Source organism: Panthera onca, chromosome B4, assembly GCF_046562875.1.
Source record: "Panthera onca isolate mPanOnc1 chromosome B4, mPanOnc1 haplotype 2, whole genome shotgun sequence".
NCBI lineage: Eukaryota > Metazoa > Chordata > Mammalia > Carnivora > Felidae > Panthera > Panthera onca.
The window spans coordinates 90,858,318-90,877,680 of record NC_138345.1 but is presented as its reverse complement, the minus strand read 5'-3'; the positions used below and the strand labels follow the sequence as shown (position 1 = coordinate 90,877,680).

General features: G+C 41.7%; 1 protein-coding gene across 2 annotated transcripts; it reads left to right on the top strand.

Moving 5' to 3' along the window:
- The first annotated feature begins 3,654 nt into the window (after positions 1-3,654).
- LLPH (LLP homolog, long-term synaptic facilitation factor) lies at positions 3,655-11,789 on the top strand. Of its 2 annotated transcripts, none has more exons than XM_060627860.3 (3): positions 3,655-3,783; positions 5,872-6,091; positions 11,165-11,789. In XM_060627860.3, exons 2-3 carry the CDS (start codon positions 5,887-5,889, stop codon positions 11,341-11,343), a joined length of 384 nt encoding a protein of 127 aa, XP_060483843.1. In that variant the 5' UTR covers positions 3,655-3,783; positions 5,872-5,886; the 3' UTR covers positions 11,344-11,789. The 2 variants fall into 2 exon arrangements, with proteins under 2 accessions (XP_060483843.1, XP_078305842.1); XM_078449716.2 differs by lacking the exon at positions 3,655-3,783 and adding an exon at positions 4,633-4,799.
- The last annotated feature ends 7,574 nt before the right edge of the window (positions 11,790-19,363 follow it).

The window sequence follows — 19,363 nt, the reverse complement described above, 5'->3', positions numbered from 1 at the left end:
AGGCAGAATGTACTGAATTGTAACTAAAGATACTAAATAACCAAAAACAGATTTGACATTTAAAAAAATGGAAAACAATGCTGTTCTTTTCAGTAGTTTATTTTAAATAAACATGATGTAGACATGTAATTCATATATCTTTTTTAAATGACAAATAAGTGAGGGGCGCCTGGGTGGCGCAGTCGGTTAAGCGTCCGACTTCAGCCAGGTCACGATCTCACGGTCCGTGAGTTCGAGCCCCGCGTCAGGCTCTGGGCTGATGGCTCAGAGCCTGGAGCCTGTTTCCGATTCTGTGTCTCCCTCTCTCTCTGTCCCTCCCCCGTTCATGCTCTGTCTCTCTCTGTCCCAAAAATAAATAAACGTTGAAAAAAAAAAAAAAAAATTTAAAAAAAAAATGACAAATAAGTGTAAGAAATTGTTTTAATTTCTGATATGACAAATGTTGAATTTCTAAGAGTGTGAAGAGATCACAAGACCAAGAAGTTTGAAAAACACTGATGTAGGCTATATTTCATAAATGAACTATAGTTATTCATACATTCTTCTGTCAAACATTTTTATATGGTTCCTTCTTTTTTACTGGCACAATCAGTGCTGCTACGTGTGTCCCTGTATATCTCCCAGGGTGCATAGATAGGAGTTTGCCAAGATAGGGAAATATACTTAGAAGCGGAATTGCTGGATAAAAGGGTGCATGCAACTTCCAATTTTTCATAACAAACAAAGGTGAAAATATGCAGACTCCAGAAATACTTTAAAAAATGGAATTAGCAGGACTTGGACAGAGTGACCAGCAACTCCACACGCAAGGTGCAAAGTACAGCCAGAGGCAGGAGGAAAATGGGGAGAGAGCAGTATCTGAGAGCCGTTTCTATTGAATGTATTCTTGGGAAAGGTGCGGTGGGCCCTGTCTGCCTGCCCACATTTTTTTTTTTCTGCAGGTCTCACCCCAGGCTTTGATCCACTTGATGCACTTCTGGGGACTAGTGGTATCAGCAGCCAGCTGTGGGCCTTTTTGGAACAGCTGGGAACTCGGGCTCTTTTTGCCTGTTCATCTTTGTAGAGCTTTGCCTTGAAGTCCCCATCACCTGGGGTCTGGGCAACATGGCGTCACTGTCTGAATCCCAGAAGGCTTTGCAGTCCTCACCGAGTGATTGGTCAGACTGGGAGTTCCATGGGAGAGGCCTGGCTGCAGAGGGCCTACTGGCTGGTGCTTGTTTGGCATGCCTTTAAGAAGGAGAACTGGTCCACTTCCTAGCCTGTATTCAGTGCTACACACATACCTCCATTCCAGGGGCCTCCTTCCGGCTCTGGGAGGGAGCTGAAGCAATGTTCAGTTCGACCTGTAAGCCTTGTCCCTCCATCAGAGCCTAAAGTTTCCTGAAGCTGGTAGTTTAGTTTCAGTCATCTTCATATACCCAACATAGAGCCTGTCACGGAGTGCATACTCAAATGTATGAATGAGGGAATTAATTATAGATTTTTAAATATACTAAGGCCACTTATTTATTGTTAGAACTGCTTTCATACAAACCAGTGAGGAACATAAATTTACAAGTTTTTTTCTTTTTTCCAGTAACGCAGTTCACGAGTCAGCTTTTTTAAAGTATTAGTACTGCAGAATTTTGGCACATACTTAACACCCATGACATTTTCACAATAGGTAAATTTTTCTCTCTTCTGGTGCCAGGCGTCTTCAAGTCTTGGCCTGGTTTGTTATTTAAAAACTTTTTTTTTTTTTGTATATTTACACATTTTTGAAAGAGACACAGCATGAGTGGGGGAGGGGCGCAGAGCTAGGGGGACACTGAATCTGATGCAGGCTCCAGGCTCTGAGCTGTCAGCACAGAGCCCGACAGGGGGCTCAAACTCACAAACTGCGAGATCATGACCTGAGCTGAAGTTGGAGACGCTTAACCTACTGAGCCACACAGGCACTCCTTGGGCCTGGTTTATTAAGAGAGATGCAGTTAATTAGGACTGTCCATGAGCTTTCTCTAAAATGCAATGTGAACGTGTATTTTTGGGAGAGGCAGCTAAGATCTATGGTTAACTTGTAAAATAGAAATTCACTTGCTTTGTAAAGGCTTACTCTTATTTAAAGAAAGCAGGTTGGTTTTTTTTTTTTTTAACTTTTTTAATGTTTATTTATTTTTGAGAGAGAGAGACAGTGTGAGTGGGGGAAGGGCAGAAAGAGAGAGGGAGACACAGAATCAGAAGCGACTGAGTCACCCAGGCGCCCCAGAAAGCAGGTTTCTAATGTGTGCTGCCTTTTTATATATCACATGTTAAGAGTTTGTCAGCCACTTAAAAAAGCCTACTGTATTCTGAGTGTACTACTTTCCATATGTTGCAGGGTTTCTTCGGGGACACAAATTTAAAGAAAGAAGGTACACACAAATTTTCTCAGAACTTTCCTTTTCTAGCAACCAGATAGGAATTTACTAGACATCATTAAAGACAATTTCCTGGGTTTTTTTTTTTTTTTTTTTTTTTTTTTGGCATATGTTATAAATCTCTGGAAAATAACAGTTTAGAAACTACTGTGGGACCCCTGGGTGGCTCTGTTGGTTGAGCAACCAATTCTTGATTTCGGCTCAGGTCATGATTTCAGTTTGTGAGATTGAGCCCTGCTTCTGGCTCTGTGCTGAAAGCCCGGACCCTGCTTGGGATTCTCCTCCCTCTCTGCCCCTCTCACTCGCTCGCTCTCAGAATAAATAAACAAGAAACGGTACTGTGCATGTTTGAGATTATGTAAAAATTATAAAAGCTACCATTTGTTGAGCTCTATATCACCTACCTAGGATCAACTGGGTTGTATGTATTAGCTGGAGTCTATGGATAAGGCATTCCGGGCTCTGAGATACTTACTTTTATTACTCACGAGGAAGTGTTGGAACCAAAAATGCAACACAAGACATGTCTGGTTCCAAAGCCTATGCTATTAGTAGCATATGTAAAATAATAATAATAATAATAATAATAATAATAATAATAATAACAATAATAAAAACTGGTGTTTGTGACCATCACCTAAGACTTATGTCTGGTTTACATTAAATTATTGTTAGCCAGGTAAAAATTGGTTGAACTGAATCAGTTTGATCATTTTACCTTTTGAATTTGTCTTTGGGATGGGAAAGGGTTTTTGGTTAAAAAAAAATTGAGGTATAACGGACATACAATAAATCACACATTTAACGTGTACAATAGGGAAGTTTTGACAAATGTGTACAAACGTGAGATCATCACCCGTGATGGGAAAACGTAAGGGCTGCAAATAAAGATTTCAGTTTCCCTTCTAGAAGAACACGTGTCTGAACGATTCAGTCTAAGGAAATCCAAGAGTATCGTGTGAATGGTGATGTGGGACCTGAGATGTAAAGGGAGACTCTGGGCTCACTACTGGGCAGGCAGGGTCACCGGGCCAGGATCACTGTGTTAGCGTGTCGGAGATAACCCGGTCACGATCGGGAAACTGGTCTAGCTGGCGCCCCAACAGCCATCCGGATTTTCCGCACTGTCCAAATCCCTCTTGGGAACCCACAGGGGAGGAGCCAAGCTCCTAAAACCACACTCCCATCAGAGGGAGGAAGTGCGTCAGCGCCAGACTCCAGAAGGCCCCGCCCCTCGAGGCCTTCCGGGGGCATCGTGGCTCCCGGCGTGCAGCGCGCCTGTCCGGAGCTCCTGGGAGTGCGTGGAAGGCGCCGGCAGGAAGGCGGAAGTGTGGAGGCTTCCGGTCAGCGTGGTCTGCGTGCCATCTGCGGGTTTCTGACTTGCCTGGTGAGTTCTCTGCTTTCCGGGTCCAGTGGGGCCTGGGACTTGGGAGTCTAACCTGCCGCCCGTAGAGAGTCTCATCTCAAGCCCGGTCCCTCTCTGGGCAAGGTTGAGCCCGGCCCGAGACGCAGCCCTCCGTCAGGAACGAGAGTCTCCTGTGGTGGTGGTGGTGGCCCTCGGGCTTCCCCGTGCTCTGTGCGAGGTGGAGCCCTCCTTTGTCGGTAGTCTCGCTCGGGTTAACCTGGGCTTTCAAAGTTGTTTACCGCAACTCCTCTGTTCTTGCCCCTCGCAGGCTTGGATTGTTGTAGGCAGGGGGACCGTGAGTTGGTGGTTGCTGGTTGTGGTCCCCAAACTGTTAAACTGTTAGTTATCCATTCAACAAATGCGCCGTGCGGTGAACGAGACCCATTTAGTTAGCGCCTGCCTTCGGGGTCCCCGAAGTCTCCCGGGATGACAGAAAATAAACTAAATTTCAGAATGTAATACGTATTTAAAAGGAAAGAAAAGGATGGTGTGATGGAGAGTAGGAGGTAAGCTTACGAGGCGGGGTTGGGGGGGGGGGGTGGGGAGAGGTCGTCAGAGAAACCCTTTCTGTGGTACTTAAATGAAGGAGCGAGCTTTGGGAAGGTCATTCCCAGGCATGGAAGCAGCAAATTGTAAAGGTGCTAAAGTGGAGATAGTTTGGACTTTGAAAAATTTTTCTTTTTTCTTTTTTTTTTTTCAAAATCATGTCTTAACGTTTTATTTAACTGCTTGATTGATGTATAATCTGTTAAATTGCACATGTTCATAGTGTGTAATATAAGTTTTTTTTTTTTAATGGCTATTTATTTGAGAGAGGGAAAGAGAGAGAGCAGGGGGAGGACAGAGAGAGAGGGAGACAGAATCCCAGGCAAGCTTTCGCTGTTAGCCCAGAGCCCATGGAGGTTGAGGGGGACTGGAACTCACCAACCATGAGGTCATTACCTGAACCGAAATCAAGAGTCGATGTTCAACTGACTGAGCCACCCAGGCATCCCAGTGTAAGTTTTGATATATGTATACAAACATCCATCAGTGCAATCAAGATTGTGTTATAAATCACTCTCAAAAGCCTTCCTCCAAACCCTTTATAATACCTAGAATTCCTTCCTTCCCATTCCCTCTCACCTCCCCATACTGTGCCTGGGTTGTCACTGATTGAGCTTTTTCTCCGATGTAATTGGTACTTGGGGATGGGGTGGAGCTTGGAGCCTGAGATGAAATAGAGTTGAAAGTCACAAATAGTCTTGTAGATCTTGAATATGAGGTGGGATATCATTAAAGAATTCCATGAAAGACTATGGAAAGCTCTAAGTTTTTAAAAGCTCACACTAACTGCCTTTTGGAGGATTTAGGGCTGGGGCTAACAGATGAACAGCAAGAGTGGATATGGACAAGTTTAAAATAGCTAAATTGAAGGGCACTTGGGTGGCTCAGTCGGTTAAGCATCCACCTTTGGCTCCTGTCACGAAGTCTCGGTTTGTGGGTTTGAGCCCCGCATCAGGCTCTCTGCTGTCAGCACAGAGCCTATTAGGGATCCTCTGTCTCCCTCTCTCTGCCCCTCCCATGCACATGCTTACTCTCTCTCAAAAATAAACAAACAGTTAAAAAAAAATTAGGTAGATTGAATTGAGGGGAGCATAATGAGGAAGACTGGGGTAAGGTGTCCTATAAGCTCAGAGGCAGTCAAGTTAAAAGATACCTATAAAAACATTTTGTAATTTGTAAGTTGTTACATAAATGTAAGGTGATGATGCTCTTTGCATTTTGGGGGAAATTCAGTTTCTGCATCTTGTATGGAAACTCCAGGAGCTTTCAGAATTGGCTTGACTTACAGTTTGCCAGTGACCACAGGGAGTTTGATTTGGTGCTCTTGTTATTTAATGGCTGTATATGCAATGTTGATTCTCCCATAATTTGTGCATTATGCCATCATAAATCATGAACAGAGTGAAGTGTGTTACCTTTCGTTTGTTCATGTTTTGTAGAGATACCTTTTGACCTGGTTTTGCAAGGATTTGCCATTCTTTTTTTGAAAGTATAAATTTTTGCTTGTGTATGTATTTCTGTCAGCTTTCCAGGTAAAATATGGCTAAAAGCTTACGGAGTAAGTGGAAAAGGAAGATGCGTGCCGAAAAGAGAAAAAAGAATGCCCCAAAGGAACTCAGCAGACTTAAAAGTATTCTTAAAATAGATAGTGATGTTTTAATGAAAGATGTTCAAGAGATAGCAACTGTGGTGGTGCCTAAACATTGTCCAGAGAAAACTGAATGTGTGGTACAAGATGAAAAAGGTGAGTTTAAGTGCTTTGTTTAAAAAATAATAATAGGGACGCATGGGTGGCTCACTAGGTTAAGCGTCTGACTTCGGCTCAGGTCATGATCTTACAGTTTGTGAGTTCGAGCCCTGCATCGGGCTCTGCACTGACATGGCAGAGCCTGCTTGGGATTGTCTCTCTCTCTGTCTCTCTGTGTCTCTCTGTTTCTCTCTCTCTGCCCCTCCTCCGCTCTCTCTCTCAAAATAAATAAACAAAAAAATTAATAATAATTCTATCAGTTTCCTCTTGTGACTCTTTTTCTCTTTTTGACTGTCCTCCACTCTTTCCTGCACATGCTTCCCTACAAACCTCCTGCCATGCCCATTTGATTCTTTGAAGGCTTATAGTGCTGCTAGAGATTCTATGCTAAACTATTTTAAAGGCGCTTCATGTGAATAGGCATGTTTTGGATTATTCAGGGTATTTAGGCTTATACAGTAGCCTAAGTGTGTCAGAAATACAGTATAACAGGAGTTGACGAACAACGTAGACGCATCCTTGTTGGAAGAGTATATCATTCAGTCAGGGACTAGGCAAGATAGCAGATCGTTTTCCATTTTATCCTTTGTAAGATCTATTCCCGTTCAAAGAATCGTTATATGCCGTTATATTATTTTCCTAAAACAAATCAAAGTTTCCTGTATTTGATTTTGACAGATTCTAGGTACCTGTTTTAATCACAGTCTAAAGTTAGAGGCTGTGTATATTACTAGCTTCAGCACAGGAAAGGACTCCTTGGTTTTCACATCCTCATATAACAGTTTGGCAGCAAACTGAAATAAGCACTCGTAATACTCAGGCTCTTAAAATAGAAGTGAATTTATGTGGTGTCCAGTGGTCAAGGAAGAGAGCAGTGATCCTCAGCCTTCCAGTCCTAGAAGTTTTCCCTCTTGCTAATATTACTCTCTCAAAGGCCCGTATCTCCGCTTGTGTTCTGAATCCTCTCCGTTCTCAAGGGCTATACGCCTGCATCCTGCTTATCAGTCTGTCTTCTTCACCGGGTCATTCCAACAGCATAAATATGTTCTAGGAAACAAAGAAAAATCCTTCCCTCGATGTCCCGTTTCTCTCAATCCGCTGTTTTATTTCAGCTCTCCTTGAAACAAGAATTCTTAACACTTGCTGTCTCTTTTTCCTCGTATGTACTGCCTCTGCCCATTTGCTCTTTTTTTGTCTTTAAGGTACAATTCACATAACATAAAATTAACTACCTTAAAGTGTGGAATTCAGTATCATTTAGTACGTTGTCCAACATCACCTCTTTTTCCAAAACGTTTTCATCACCGTAAAAGGAAACCTTATACACATAAAACAGTCTCCCTCTTCCTCCCTTCACGAGTCTCTGGCAACCACTGATGTGTTTTCTGTATCTATGGATTACCTCTTCTGGATATTTCATATAATTGAAATCCTGTAACATATGACCTTTTGTGTCTGACTTCTTTCACTGAGCTTAATGTTTTTAAGGTCCATCCATGTTGTAGCATGTATCAGTACTTCCTTTTCAAGGCTGAAGAATATACCGTTTTATGTACATACCACACATTGTTTATCCATTCGTTGGTTGATGGGCATTTTGGGTTGCTTTCTTTCACCTTCTGGCTGTTGTGAATAGTGCTGCTGTGAACGTTCGTGTACACATCTTTGTTTGAATACATGTTTTCATTTCTTTTGGATTTGTACTTATGGATGGAATTGGCTGGGTCGGTTGATAATTCTGTTTACTGTTTTCTGTATCAGGCAGCCATTTTCCCCTTTTTCGTTCTCTTTTTAGAATTGCCTCATCCTACTGGGTGTGAAGTGGTGTCGCATTGTGGTTTTGATTTGCATTTCTTCAGTCATTTAATGCTGTTGAACATGTTTTCATATGCTTGTTGGCCATTTGCATATCATCTTTGCAGAAGGATCTTTTCAAGTCCTTTGCTCATTTTTGTTTTCACCCTGGCAAGCCGGTAAGGGACAGGGAGAGGGAGGAGAATCTTAAGCAGGCTTCATGCTGGGGCTGATGTCTCATGACCCTGAGATCATGACCTGAGCTGAAATCAAGAGTCAGGACTCTTTCAAATTGGATTGTCCTTTTGTTGAATTGTAAGTGTTCCTTATATGTTTTGGATGGTAGATGCCTATTTGCTTTTTGAGTGTTTGCTTTTGAGTCTGTTTAATGTATTCTGTAGTTTTCTCTCCTGTTTTCTGTTTTTCTCTTATACTTTCATAACTTTATTGTTTATTTCTTATTTTGAGTTGTTTAGTTTTGCTATTATATTTTTAATTTCTGAGTTCTTTTTTCTCTTTTACTCTTTCTTTGTTATAGCCTGAGGTTCTTAATGGATATATGTTCTCTAATCTCATTGCGGATTTTCATTATAGTTTGAAAATTTTTGATCTACTCTGCATTGTCTATTTTCTTGAATTCTTTTTTCCCTCCACCCCCTGCATTCCTTTATTTTTCGTCTTTCTCTTTCACAATGAAGGCTTTCTCCAAAGCCTAGTAATGAATGGTTGTTTATATTTAAAAGTAAAGCACTAAAATGATGAATGGACGCTGGCAGGGGAGGTGGGGACAAGGTGTGGGGGAGGACTTATCAGCTGTTAGACTTGGAGTATGATTGGGTTGAACCTAGAAGGTTCTGTTGTGGAGGATGTATGTCAGAACCTAGGTCTTTTCTCGCATCATTCTTAGAGAGGGATCCTCTCATCTGCTTGCAGCAGTGTCCAGCTATCCTCCTTGGAATATTTCAGGAACTAAATGGGGATAGAACTGAGAGTGGGGGAGTCTTTCCATTTAGTAATCTGCCTGGTTTCAGTGTGGTTGCTCATCTCTGCCCTCAGGTTTGTGTTTCCCCTTTGTTTCCTTCAACTTAAGCCACAAACCTAGTAGTCATCTTGATCCCTTTTTCCTTTATTTCTCACCTCTAAAACATTAGCGCATCTTGAATATCTCCAAAATATAGCAGGAATCTATCCATTTTCCTCCTCCTTTCATGTTATCACTTTAAAATGACTATTGTTTCTTGCCTGAACCAAGATGGTAGCCTGTTTTACTTCTCTCTTCAGCATTTGCTCCCTTTTGATTTTTTTTTTCTTTCCAATTTGAGAGAGGAGAGCACATGCAAGGGAGGACAGGCAGAGGGAGAGAGAGAATCTTAAGGAGGATCCACGTTCATTGTGGATACCGATGTGGCACTGGATCCCAGGACCCTGGGATCAGGATCTGAGCCAAAATTAAGAGCCAGATGCTCAACTGACTGAGCCACCCAGACACTCCCTTTTGATTCATTTCTGACATATCAAACAGTATGATTGATTGATTGATTAAATGTTTATTTTTTTTGAGATGGAAAGAGAGACACACACACAGAGTGCAAGTGGGGGAAGGCCAGAGAGAGAGGGAGACACAGAATCTGAAGCAGGCTCCAGGCTCTGAGCCATCAGCACAGAGCCCGACACGGGGCTTGAACTCACAAACCGCGAGATCATGATCTGAGCCGAAGTCAGACGCTCAACTGACTGGGCCACTCAGGCGCCCCAGTATGATCTTTTTAGAATAAATAAGGCAAATTATTGTCATTCACATCGTTAAAACATCTCATTGTCTTTCCGTGTGCTCATCAGAGCCTGCTGGGTCTTACTTAGTGTGGTTCTGGTGCTTCTCTTAAAAAAGCCACTTAACACAGGCTGCGGTTTGCTTTGTTATTCTCCCTTCAACAGAATATTGTAAACTCCATGACAGCAAGGAGTGTATTTGGACCGCCATATCCCCAGAACCTAGAACGGCACCTAAAACAATCATTCAAAAACTAGTTATTGAATGGCTGGTATACAGAAGGCACTATTCTAGGTACTGAGGAAATAATGATGCATACCAGAAATTGCTTCCATCCGGATGGGATTTACATTGTATTGGAGGAGACTGAAAGTAAGCCAGATAAACGAATTAATACAGTGTCAGGTGGTAGTGATCATGCACGACCTTGTATACCCTGGTAAGTTCCCATGGGAGGACATTCTGGGCCTGTCCTTCACAGTAGATAAGGTTGGTGATAGATGTACCACAGCATGGTTGCACTGAGCTTCGTGTCAGGGAGATTGCTGGTCTCTGGGTGTTATCTGGATAAGAGTGTCAGCCCCAGTGTACATCCAGGCTTTTCTTTCTTTCATTTTTCTTTCTTTTTTTTTTTTTCTTTTAATACACTTTTTTTTCCTTAAGTAAACTCTACCCCCAACGTGGGGCTCAAACTCAGGACCCCAAGGTCAAGAACTGTGTGCATTACCAACTGAGCCAGCCAGGCAACCTTATATCCAAGTTTTTCTTTTCTTTTCTTTTTTTTTTTTTTCCCTTTCTTTCTTTAAGTAACCTCTACACCCAACGCGGGGCTTGAACTCACACGAGCCTGAGATTGAGAGTTGCATGCTCTACTGACTGAGCCAGGCAGGTGCCCCCATCCTGATTTTCCTTTGTCATCTGCCCGTCACAAGCTTGTTGCTTACTACTCCACCTCTTCTGAGTACACTTCATTAGAAGTGGCCAGCCATTCTTCATAGCTCATTTACTTTTAAGGCCTGTCCATTAAAAGTGTGGGTACACTTAATAGGCTCAACTGTCGTAGTTAGCTCAAGAAAGCACTTAATCTGAGAAATGTTCTTGTAACCCACTTCTGCTCCCAGCCATATACTTACCCTTCTTGCAGTAACTCAAACCCATACATCCTAAATGACTGCTGTTTAACTTTTACTAATGCAAAGGACAGTCATGACAACATTCTTCAGAAAGTCTCTTAGTGACTAAATAGAAGACATGTCTCATTCCTCACCAGTACTTTTTATGTCTTTCATGGTTGTAGGAACCCATGAGAGCATGTCTGAGTCCATTGAATGCGCTGTGAGGAGTTTTCAGTGTTAGTCAAAGAGCATTCCATAGAAAAAGGGATTTTTTTTTTCTTTTGTAGTCTCAGACCACTTTCAGTTCTGATGTTCTCATTGCATTAACATGCTTTTTCACAGGATTGTTTCTTTATTCATGAGCGTTAATAGTTTTCGTTTTTTACTCAGATGACATGAAGATGGAGACTGATATTAAGAGAAACAAAAAGAGTCTTCTAGACCAGCATGGACAGTACCCCATATGGATGAACCAGAGACAAAGGAAAAGGCTGAAGGCAAAGCGAGAAAAAGGGAAGGGGAAAAGCAAAGCAAAAGCAGTAAAGGCAGCAAAGGGTTTGGCCTGGTAGACTCTTTAAAAATTTGAAAAATCCTACATGGGACAGGTCTTCGATTAGAATGTATACGTGGATTTCAGCTTTCACCAAATGAAAACTGTGTTTCCAGATTTAACTTGGCCTTTCTCTTCAAACCCAACTTAACTCCTCAAATTTGTTTTGGGAGCTTGATAAAATATTTTCTTTGATAAATGAAAGCGACACTGGTATTTTAATTGGATGCTGTCCAATGTGCAGGGGTTCTCAGACTTCAAAATTCTATTAAGTGTTACTGTGGTTGTAATTGTTTGGTCTCCATAAAGATAAAAGAAGATATTATACTGACACATTTCAGCTAATTCAGGTTTAAAGAAAACTTACACAACTAAAAATATGTCAGTGGATCTTATAAGCACTACTTGTTTAGAGTTTTGATTTTGTTTAATTCAGAATAAAAGATATTTTGTCTAGATCTTGAAGTGCTTTTCTTTCATGTGTCCTTAAGGTTTTCTAGTAGGAGAGAAGAACATCTTCAATTAAATTGTTAAAAAATCTCTAGGTTTTTAGGTAGAATATTAACATCTACAAATTAATAGCCTCCATCTTTTTAGGAGATAGAACAACCTGGGAACTAGTTAATGTCAGTTTTTATATTATGTAGCCTAATACAACACAACATTCCTCACACAATGTTTCTTAGAATCAGTTTTTCTGGGGGTGCCTGGGTGGCTCAGCCGGTTAAGTGTCCGACTTCGGCTCAGGTCATGATCTCACGGTTTGTGAGTTTGAGCCCTGCGTTGGACTCTGTGCTGACAGCTCAGACCCTGGAGCCTGTTTCAGAGGCTGTGTCTCCCCCTCTCTCTGCCCCTCCCCCACTCATACTCCATTTCTCCCTCTCAAAAATAAATAAACATTAACACATTTTTTAAAAAAATCAGTTTTTCTACATGTGTGGTGAAAAATATATTTCATAGTCACATCAGTTTGGGAACTACCACATACCTGGACATTCACAAAAAGTGTTTAGCTTAGTATGGTCTTGCAGAGATCTAACAAAGAAACCTATTTAACTTTGACTCTTTCAAACTATTGTTCTGAAGGCTCTACTGTTGGAAATCCTGGTAAATGAAATCATTTTTGTGAAGTCTGTTTTGATACAGTTTACTAATTTCACTCTTCTTTTAAGTTTACTTTTAGTTAAGCAGTTTATTTATTTTTTTTAATGTTTATTTTTGAGAGAGACAGAATACAAGCAGGGGAGGGGCAGAGGGAGAGGAAGACAGAATCCGAAGCAGGCTCCAGGCTCTGAGCTGTCAGCACAGAGCCCAGTGGAAGGCTTGAACCCACGGAACTGTGAGATCGTGACCTGAGCCAAAGTTGGACACTCAGCTGACTGAGCCACCCAGGTGCCCCTATATTGAGTTTAAAAAAAAAAACTGCATTATATTGATGGTTGCTCTGACAATTGATGCCATTTTTTAATTACTGTTTTTAATGTTTATATTTTTTACTGTTTTTAATGTTTATATATATTTTTTGAGAGAGAGAGTGCAAGCAGGGGAGGGGCAGAGGGAGAGGGAGACAACAGAATCCAAAGCAGGCTGTAGGCTCTGAGCTGTCACCACAGAGCTCAATTTGGGGCTCAAACCCATGAATCGTGAGATATGACCTGAGCCGAAGTCAGATGCTTAACTGACTGAGCCACCCAGGTGCCCCTAGTTAAGCGATTTAAACTTTGTATTCCCTCTGGAATTTTACAGTAGCCCTCTTGACCATCCTTACATGTTGACTGGAACAACAAATATTTTTTGAGTGCCTACTATGTGCTGGGAACTTTTCCAGGTGCTGGGGACACGGGGAGGGAGACTTAGGAAGTTTTGACCTTATGAGCCTCTACTCCAAAGAGGCTGTTAGCTTCCGAGGAACACCCAAGTTAAAAGTGAAATCTATTGGGGCGCCTGGGTGGCTCAGTCGGTTAAACGTCCGACTTCGGCTCAGTTCACAGTCTCGCGGTTCGTGAGTTCGAGCCCCACGTCGGGCTCTGGGCTGACAGCTCAGAGCCTGGAGCCTGCTTCCGATTCTGTGTCTCCCTCTCTCTCTGCCCCTCCCCCGTTCATGCTCTGTCTCTCTCTGTCTCAAAAATAAATAAAACGTTAAAAAAAATTTTTTTTTAAATAAAAAAAAAAAACTGAAATCTATTATGTTGGGATGAGCATTGCGTGTTGCAAGTAAGCAATGAACTGCGGGAATCTACCCCCAAAACCAAGAGCACACTTTATTTTCCAACTATTTTCTATTAGCTTCTTTTGAGAAAATGTATTCTAAGTATTTAAATATTATCCATTAACCTTTCAGTTAATTATCCATTAATCACTGAGTAAATTGAGAAAAGTCTAGTATATAAAACCACCTTAAGATTTTCCTGTCATTAAATTTTAAAGATTCAAATCTCTTCCTTTTTGCCTTTTGGTATAGTTAGGAACAACAAATGGTTTACGAGGAATAAGTAAATACGTAAATGTTTATCCTTGAAATAAAAAGTTGCTAATGTTTTCCAATTAAGCCGCTGACAATATCAGCCTAAATACACTAGCTATTTACCTTTTTTTTTTTTTTTTTTTGTAAGTAATCTCTACACCCAACTTGGGGCTTGAGTTTACAGCACCAAGATCAAGAGCCGTGTACTCCAGCGACTGAGCCAGCCAGGTGCCCCAAGTTGTTTACCTTTCATTCCATCATAGCAATTGACTGCATCACTGATGTTGCACACTTAGTGCTTATATAAAATTTAACACCATGGTCAAGTATTTTAGAGCTGGGTTTTCTTTAAGTTGAGGTCAGAGGCCAATGTCAGGGATATGTTCATGTTTTCTGCGGCTGATGACTTCTTTTTTATTTATTTAAAAAAAATTTTTTTTAACGTTTTATTTATTTTTGAGACAGAGAGAGACAGAGCATGAACGGGGGAGGGGCAGAGAGAGAGGGAGACACAGAATCGGAAGCAGGCTCCAGGCTCTGAGCCACCAGCCCAGAGCCCGATGCGGGGCTCGAACCCACAGACCGTGAGATCATGACCTGAGCTGAAGTCGGACGCTTAACCGACTGAGCCACCCAGGCGCCCCTGCAGCTGATGACTTCTAATTTGACTCCAGTGGTAGGAGCTTAGAGCTCTCATCCAGGGCCTCTCGATGTCAGGATGTTCACTTCAGTTTGTCCAGTCAATGAAATTTGTCTCTTCAGAATTTAGCTTAAAAGTTAACGATAAGAAACCAAAACACCACCGGTGAAAGGTGGCTGTTAGAAAGGGTTTGGCACTCAGGTGTGACTGGGGCTTCTAAGGCATCCTGAGCTGCACCTCCAGCAACATTGTTCCCACCTCTAAAGTGTGGCGGGAAATTTAGACCGAGGTTCCAAAACGAGTGCAGGAGTACAGTCACTTCTTGCTTTATTCATAAAGAGCATCAGTTAAGTATAGCACGGTCCCTTAATCTTTTAGATGATTAGCTAATCTTTTTTAGAATCTGTTATTTATTTAACTCGTGTTTTCCAGAGAATTGCTGTAAAACCACCAGATGGAGCTCAAGGTAAACATCAAGTCATTTTTGGAATTAGCGTGGGCTAAGTCACAGTAGGAACGGAATGTAACATTTTATTTTTGTTGTTTTTTTAATGCTTAAAAATGTTTTATTTTTGAGAGAGAGAGAGAGAGACAGACAGTGCAAGTAGCGAAGAGGCAGAGCAAGAGGGAGGCACAGAATCCAAAGCAGGCTCCCGGCTCTGAGCTGTCGGCACAGCCCGACGTGGGGCTCGAACTCACGAACCATGAGATCATGACCTGAGCTGAAGTCAGACGCCCAACCAACTGAGCCACCCAGGTGCCTCTTTTATTTTTGTTTTCTAAGAAATTAAAATAAGGAGAATCAAAGTTGTTTTCATCTATTTGTTATTGGTCAAATAGACCTTGGGCGAAATGACTTAATCCTAAACTCTCCAGTCTAAGTATTAACTCAGTTAATCCTCCTAGCAATACCTATGTTGGGTTCAGTCCATTTTGCAGGCTCAGGGTTTATAGACCCCTTCTCAAATCTCAGCCTAACCCAGACTGGAATTCTCTAGGTAGTGCTTCTGTGGAATGGGCTGACCCAGTTCTAAAGGTGTGGCCCACAGTCTGTGGTACCAAGGCTCTCAGGGCAGTCAAGTGAACTGTAGCTGAAGCTCACAGGCAGGCTCAAGTAGTGGTTTTCAGCACATCTTTTTTTTGTTTTTGTTTTTTCTAGTGTCACATTCATTGTAGGTACAGTTTTTTCCTCCACTAGTCCACATACTGCCGAGAATAAATATGCAGCAGAATATATTTGCTTATGAGGGAATTTGGGTGTTTTCAAAATTTAGATTTACGTATCTGGGATATGAGTTTTGAGAGGTGGAGAATGAAAAATAACTGGCTATAAGTGCCTTGGTTTAAATATCTGAAATGGATTATTTGTGACCTTGAGGGTTAGGGGTGTGTAGTTTAGATCAGTGAACGCTAGCCACAAAGTAAATGGGAGGAATCCAAAGACATGAAGGAATTCCCAAATTTATAAATACTGCAATTGAGAAGCAGATGTTGGGCTGTTGACTAAGCTTACTAGCTAAGTGACTAACTTCTGATGCCACCTGGCAGAGCAGTTGAAATTCATGCTAGCCACAAGATGGAATTCTTTTTCCCTGCAAATGCCATGGTAGCAGACATGTACGAATATTACAAGGAAATGTTGGGTGTGGAGGGAGGTGGATGGAGAGCTGTTAAGCACTCATGTCAGGTCAAAGGCCCCTCTGCTGCTCCCAGAGCCCTCAGGCAGCAGGGGGGCCAGGGCGAGATTTGTGCCTACCTACCCAAAACCTTAAATTTGATAGCGTTGAATGCCAGAGGTCTTCACCTATTTTTAGAGCAGGAGAAAAATGTGATATCACATACGACTCTTTTGGCAGAATAATAGTCATGATAACAACCCACGTTTAGGGAATGCCGAGTTAAGTGTTTTACCTATATTATTTAATCCTTAAAACGATGCTGTGGGATCACTACTCTTACCCCAGTTTTCAGATGAGGGAACAGCTTGGAAGAGGCCAGTGTATTTGCGCACAGTTAGGCACCTAATCAGTTGCGAGCAAGGCTGCCCCAGGCTGTAGAATGAATGCCTCTGATGGGACGCTTCAGAGAGACGGACTTTGAGTCAATCCAAGGAAGAACCTTCTGACCAAAGTGTTGGAAGTTGGAACAGGCAGGCTTGGGAGTACTGTTCTGTCACGCTAGGGGTAGACAGGCACTTGGTTGGAACACAGCAGAATGGATTCAAACACTGTACTTAGAAATTGGGTTGAAAGCTGCTATCATCGTTTTAGCTAAGAAATGCCTTGTGGGAAGTTGCCCTGTCTGAAATGTGGTATGCTTATTTCACCCTTGATAGTCTTTTGGTGCTGCACAATTACAGACTTAAGTATCCTTTTTGGTGGAAATAACAAAATCCAAAATCTTAAATTTGTTAATGTACGTTAAGTCTGGTATTTATTCCAGTAAGTTCCACTTTAAAGTATGGACGAAGGTTACAAACATCTGCTTTAAACAATGAATGGGGTACAGTTCTTCGCATTTTAATTTAAAGAATGGCACAGTTTTCTAATACACTAAGTTTATAATATGCAGAGTGGATTTAATTTCCTAAAGCAATGACTTGTCTTGGCATTATGCTATCTTATGAAACACTCTCTCACTCTCACATTGTGTCTTTATAGTTTTCAATATCAGCAAAACCTTTACATGGTCTGACTTGGGCGTTGTGTATCATTGTACAGTAACTGCTAGTACATATGGTATTTCTGATCCGTGTAATAAAGTACATTTGTCATGTATCTGTGATCTGCATACCTTTCAGCTGTTACTTCATAAATCTGTTCCATCGGAGAACTGCTTTGTACAGCAATGGTCGAAGCTGCTTTTAATAAACTAATATTTTGTGTCTTTTATATGTAATCAACAGGGAGTATTATAGACTTGTGCCTCTGTGGAAAAACATTCCACTAAACTTCTTTTCTCTTGACAATAATGGAAAAAAATAGCTTGGGAAAAGCACAGATGTTCAAGAACATATGTTGTTTGCTCCTAAGAGTCAGCTGAAGATCTTTTGTATTGCTCCAGGTTTTCTTTTCTTTTTTCTTTTTTTTTTTAATGCTTTAGAGAAGAAACAGTTTGAGATATGTGATGGCAGGGGTGGGGGCAGAGTTACAAATTTAAGTGAGAGACCAACGTTGGGTGCTATTTGTCAAAATTCTGAAGTGCCTTGAAGCAGTGATACTCTTGAGCAGAGCGGTAGGCAGTTGGCCAAAGACTGGTCGTTCCACATGCTTCCCTACTCAGACGTAAGCATTCTGCCCTACTTTTTGTCTTTGTTCTGTCCCAAATTTCAACCTAACAGTGTCTTCGCAAAAGCAGAGGTATTTAATAATTCAGGTAATCCCTTGAGTAATCAGATAGGCGCTATTGTCTTTCTTTGTAGAAATTTGCTCAACGAGTCAGCCCTCCACAGACTAGGCAATTATTAGTAACTGCTTAGGAAAATATTCTAGGAAAATGCTAGAGAAAAGGAAGCTGTATGCCGTAGGTGAAGTTGGTAGGGACGTCCTGTGTAAGCCTATGAATCTTTAAGAAGAGTTGCCATAAAGAGAATGGGAACCAGCTGTTCCAAATCTCCACTGACGAAACGGGTTTTAACTGTAGCAGAAGGGATTTGGGTTAAATGTAAAGAAGAACTTCCTGAATGTGAGTGTTATTTAAAGCCAAGTATGGCTTGAAAACAGGCTGTTGAATTGTCTCTGGAGGAGAGAACATGCTAGAGAAAGAAATGGAAGGGGGCCGAGAGTGGGAGATCCCCACTTAATCGAGATGGTTTAAATGTAATTCTGCCCAGTAGGTATGAAGGCTTTATTCTCTTCTCACTCACATCTCAGGTTATGAGGTTTGAAGTTAGACCTGAAAGGTAGACTTTAGTCATTAGAACTAAAATGCCAGAGGATTCCTAGGTCTGGAGGTCCTTTTGGTACAATTCTTGATTAGAAAGAAACGCTAAGGTGTGACCAATGGATGAGGAAGGTGACCCATGGCTGATTTTCCACCCTTGTCATTAAAGACTGGTGTACACACTGAGTTCACGGTGTGCCGGGGAGGAATTTGACACTGAGCGATTTCCGGAAAGACAAGTGCGTGATAGGCTGAGACCACTGACCTTGGGATGGGTTGGACGCCTGGGGAGTGGGTACGCCTACCACGTCACGGCAGGGCATATGCCAGGTGGATGTTTTTACCGGGAAGTCTCCAGCAAGACCAGAGGGTTTCAGATCTAACTTGGCACTTAGAATTCCGGAGAGAAGAGACGAAGGTCAGGGAAAATTGACCTTTTTTTTCTTACCTGCTGGCTGTCACCACCCTACCCGTGTCCCCACTTGGTGTTCCCTTTTGCACCTCCCTTTTCTTTACATACCTTTGCTTTTAGTCTTTCTCCTTCAGTCTGTTTTTCTTGCGTGTTACTTTTTTTTTTTTAAATTGTTTTATTAAATAAAAGCTTAAAGCTGTGAGTCAAACAGTTTTTATTTAACTTTTAGGGGAAAAAATGCTACTAAGCTTAGTTATAAGTGCTCTTTGTTTATAAATGACCCCTGGTGTTTTTCTCTGTGACCCTGTAACGATAGTAGAAATTTTCCTATTTCTGTGCTGTTTCTTTCCATCGCTTGGTCTTTCTCTCTCCGTCTGTATGCCCCCCCACATTTTTTTCCCTATTTCTATTCTGCCCTCTTCTTCTGTGTGGATATTATTTTAATTTCCTTTTCAGGCTCAAATCACCCCCTTCTTGCATCCTCTTTCTCCCTCCACACTTGGTTCTTCCCCTTTATCTCAATCTTCCTGCTCGTTATGTTTTTCCTCCTCTTCCTTTTCACCCACATCTCTTAACCTTAACTGGATGCATGAATAGAAAATAGGCTCTACAACAGGGGCAAACAGGCTGGCCATTTCTTT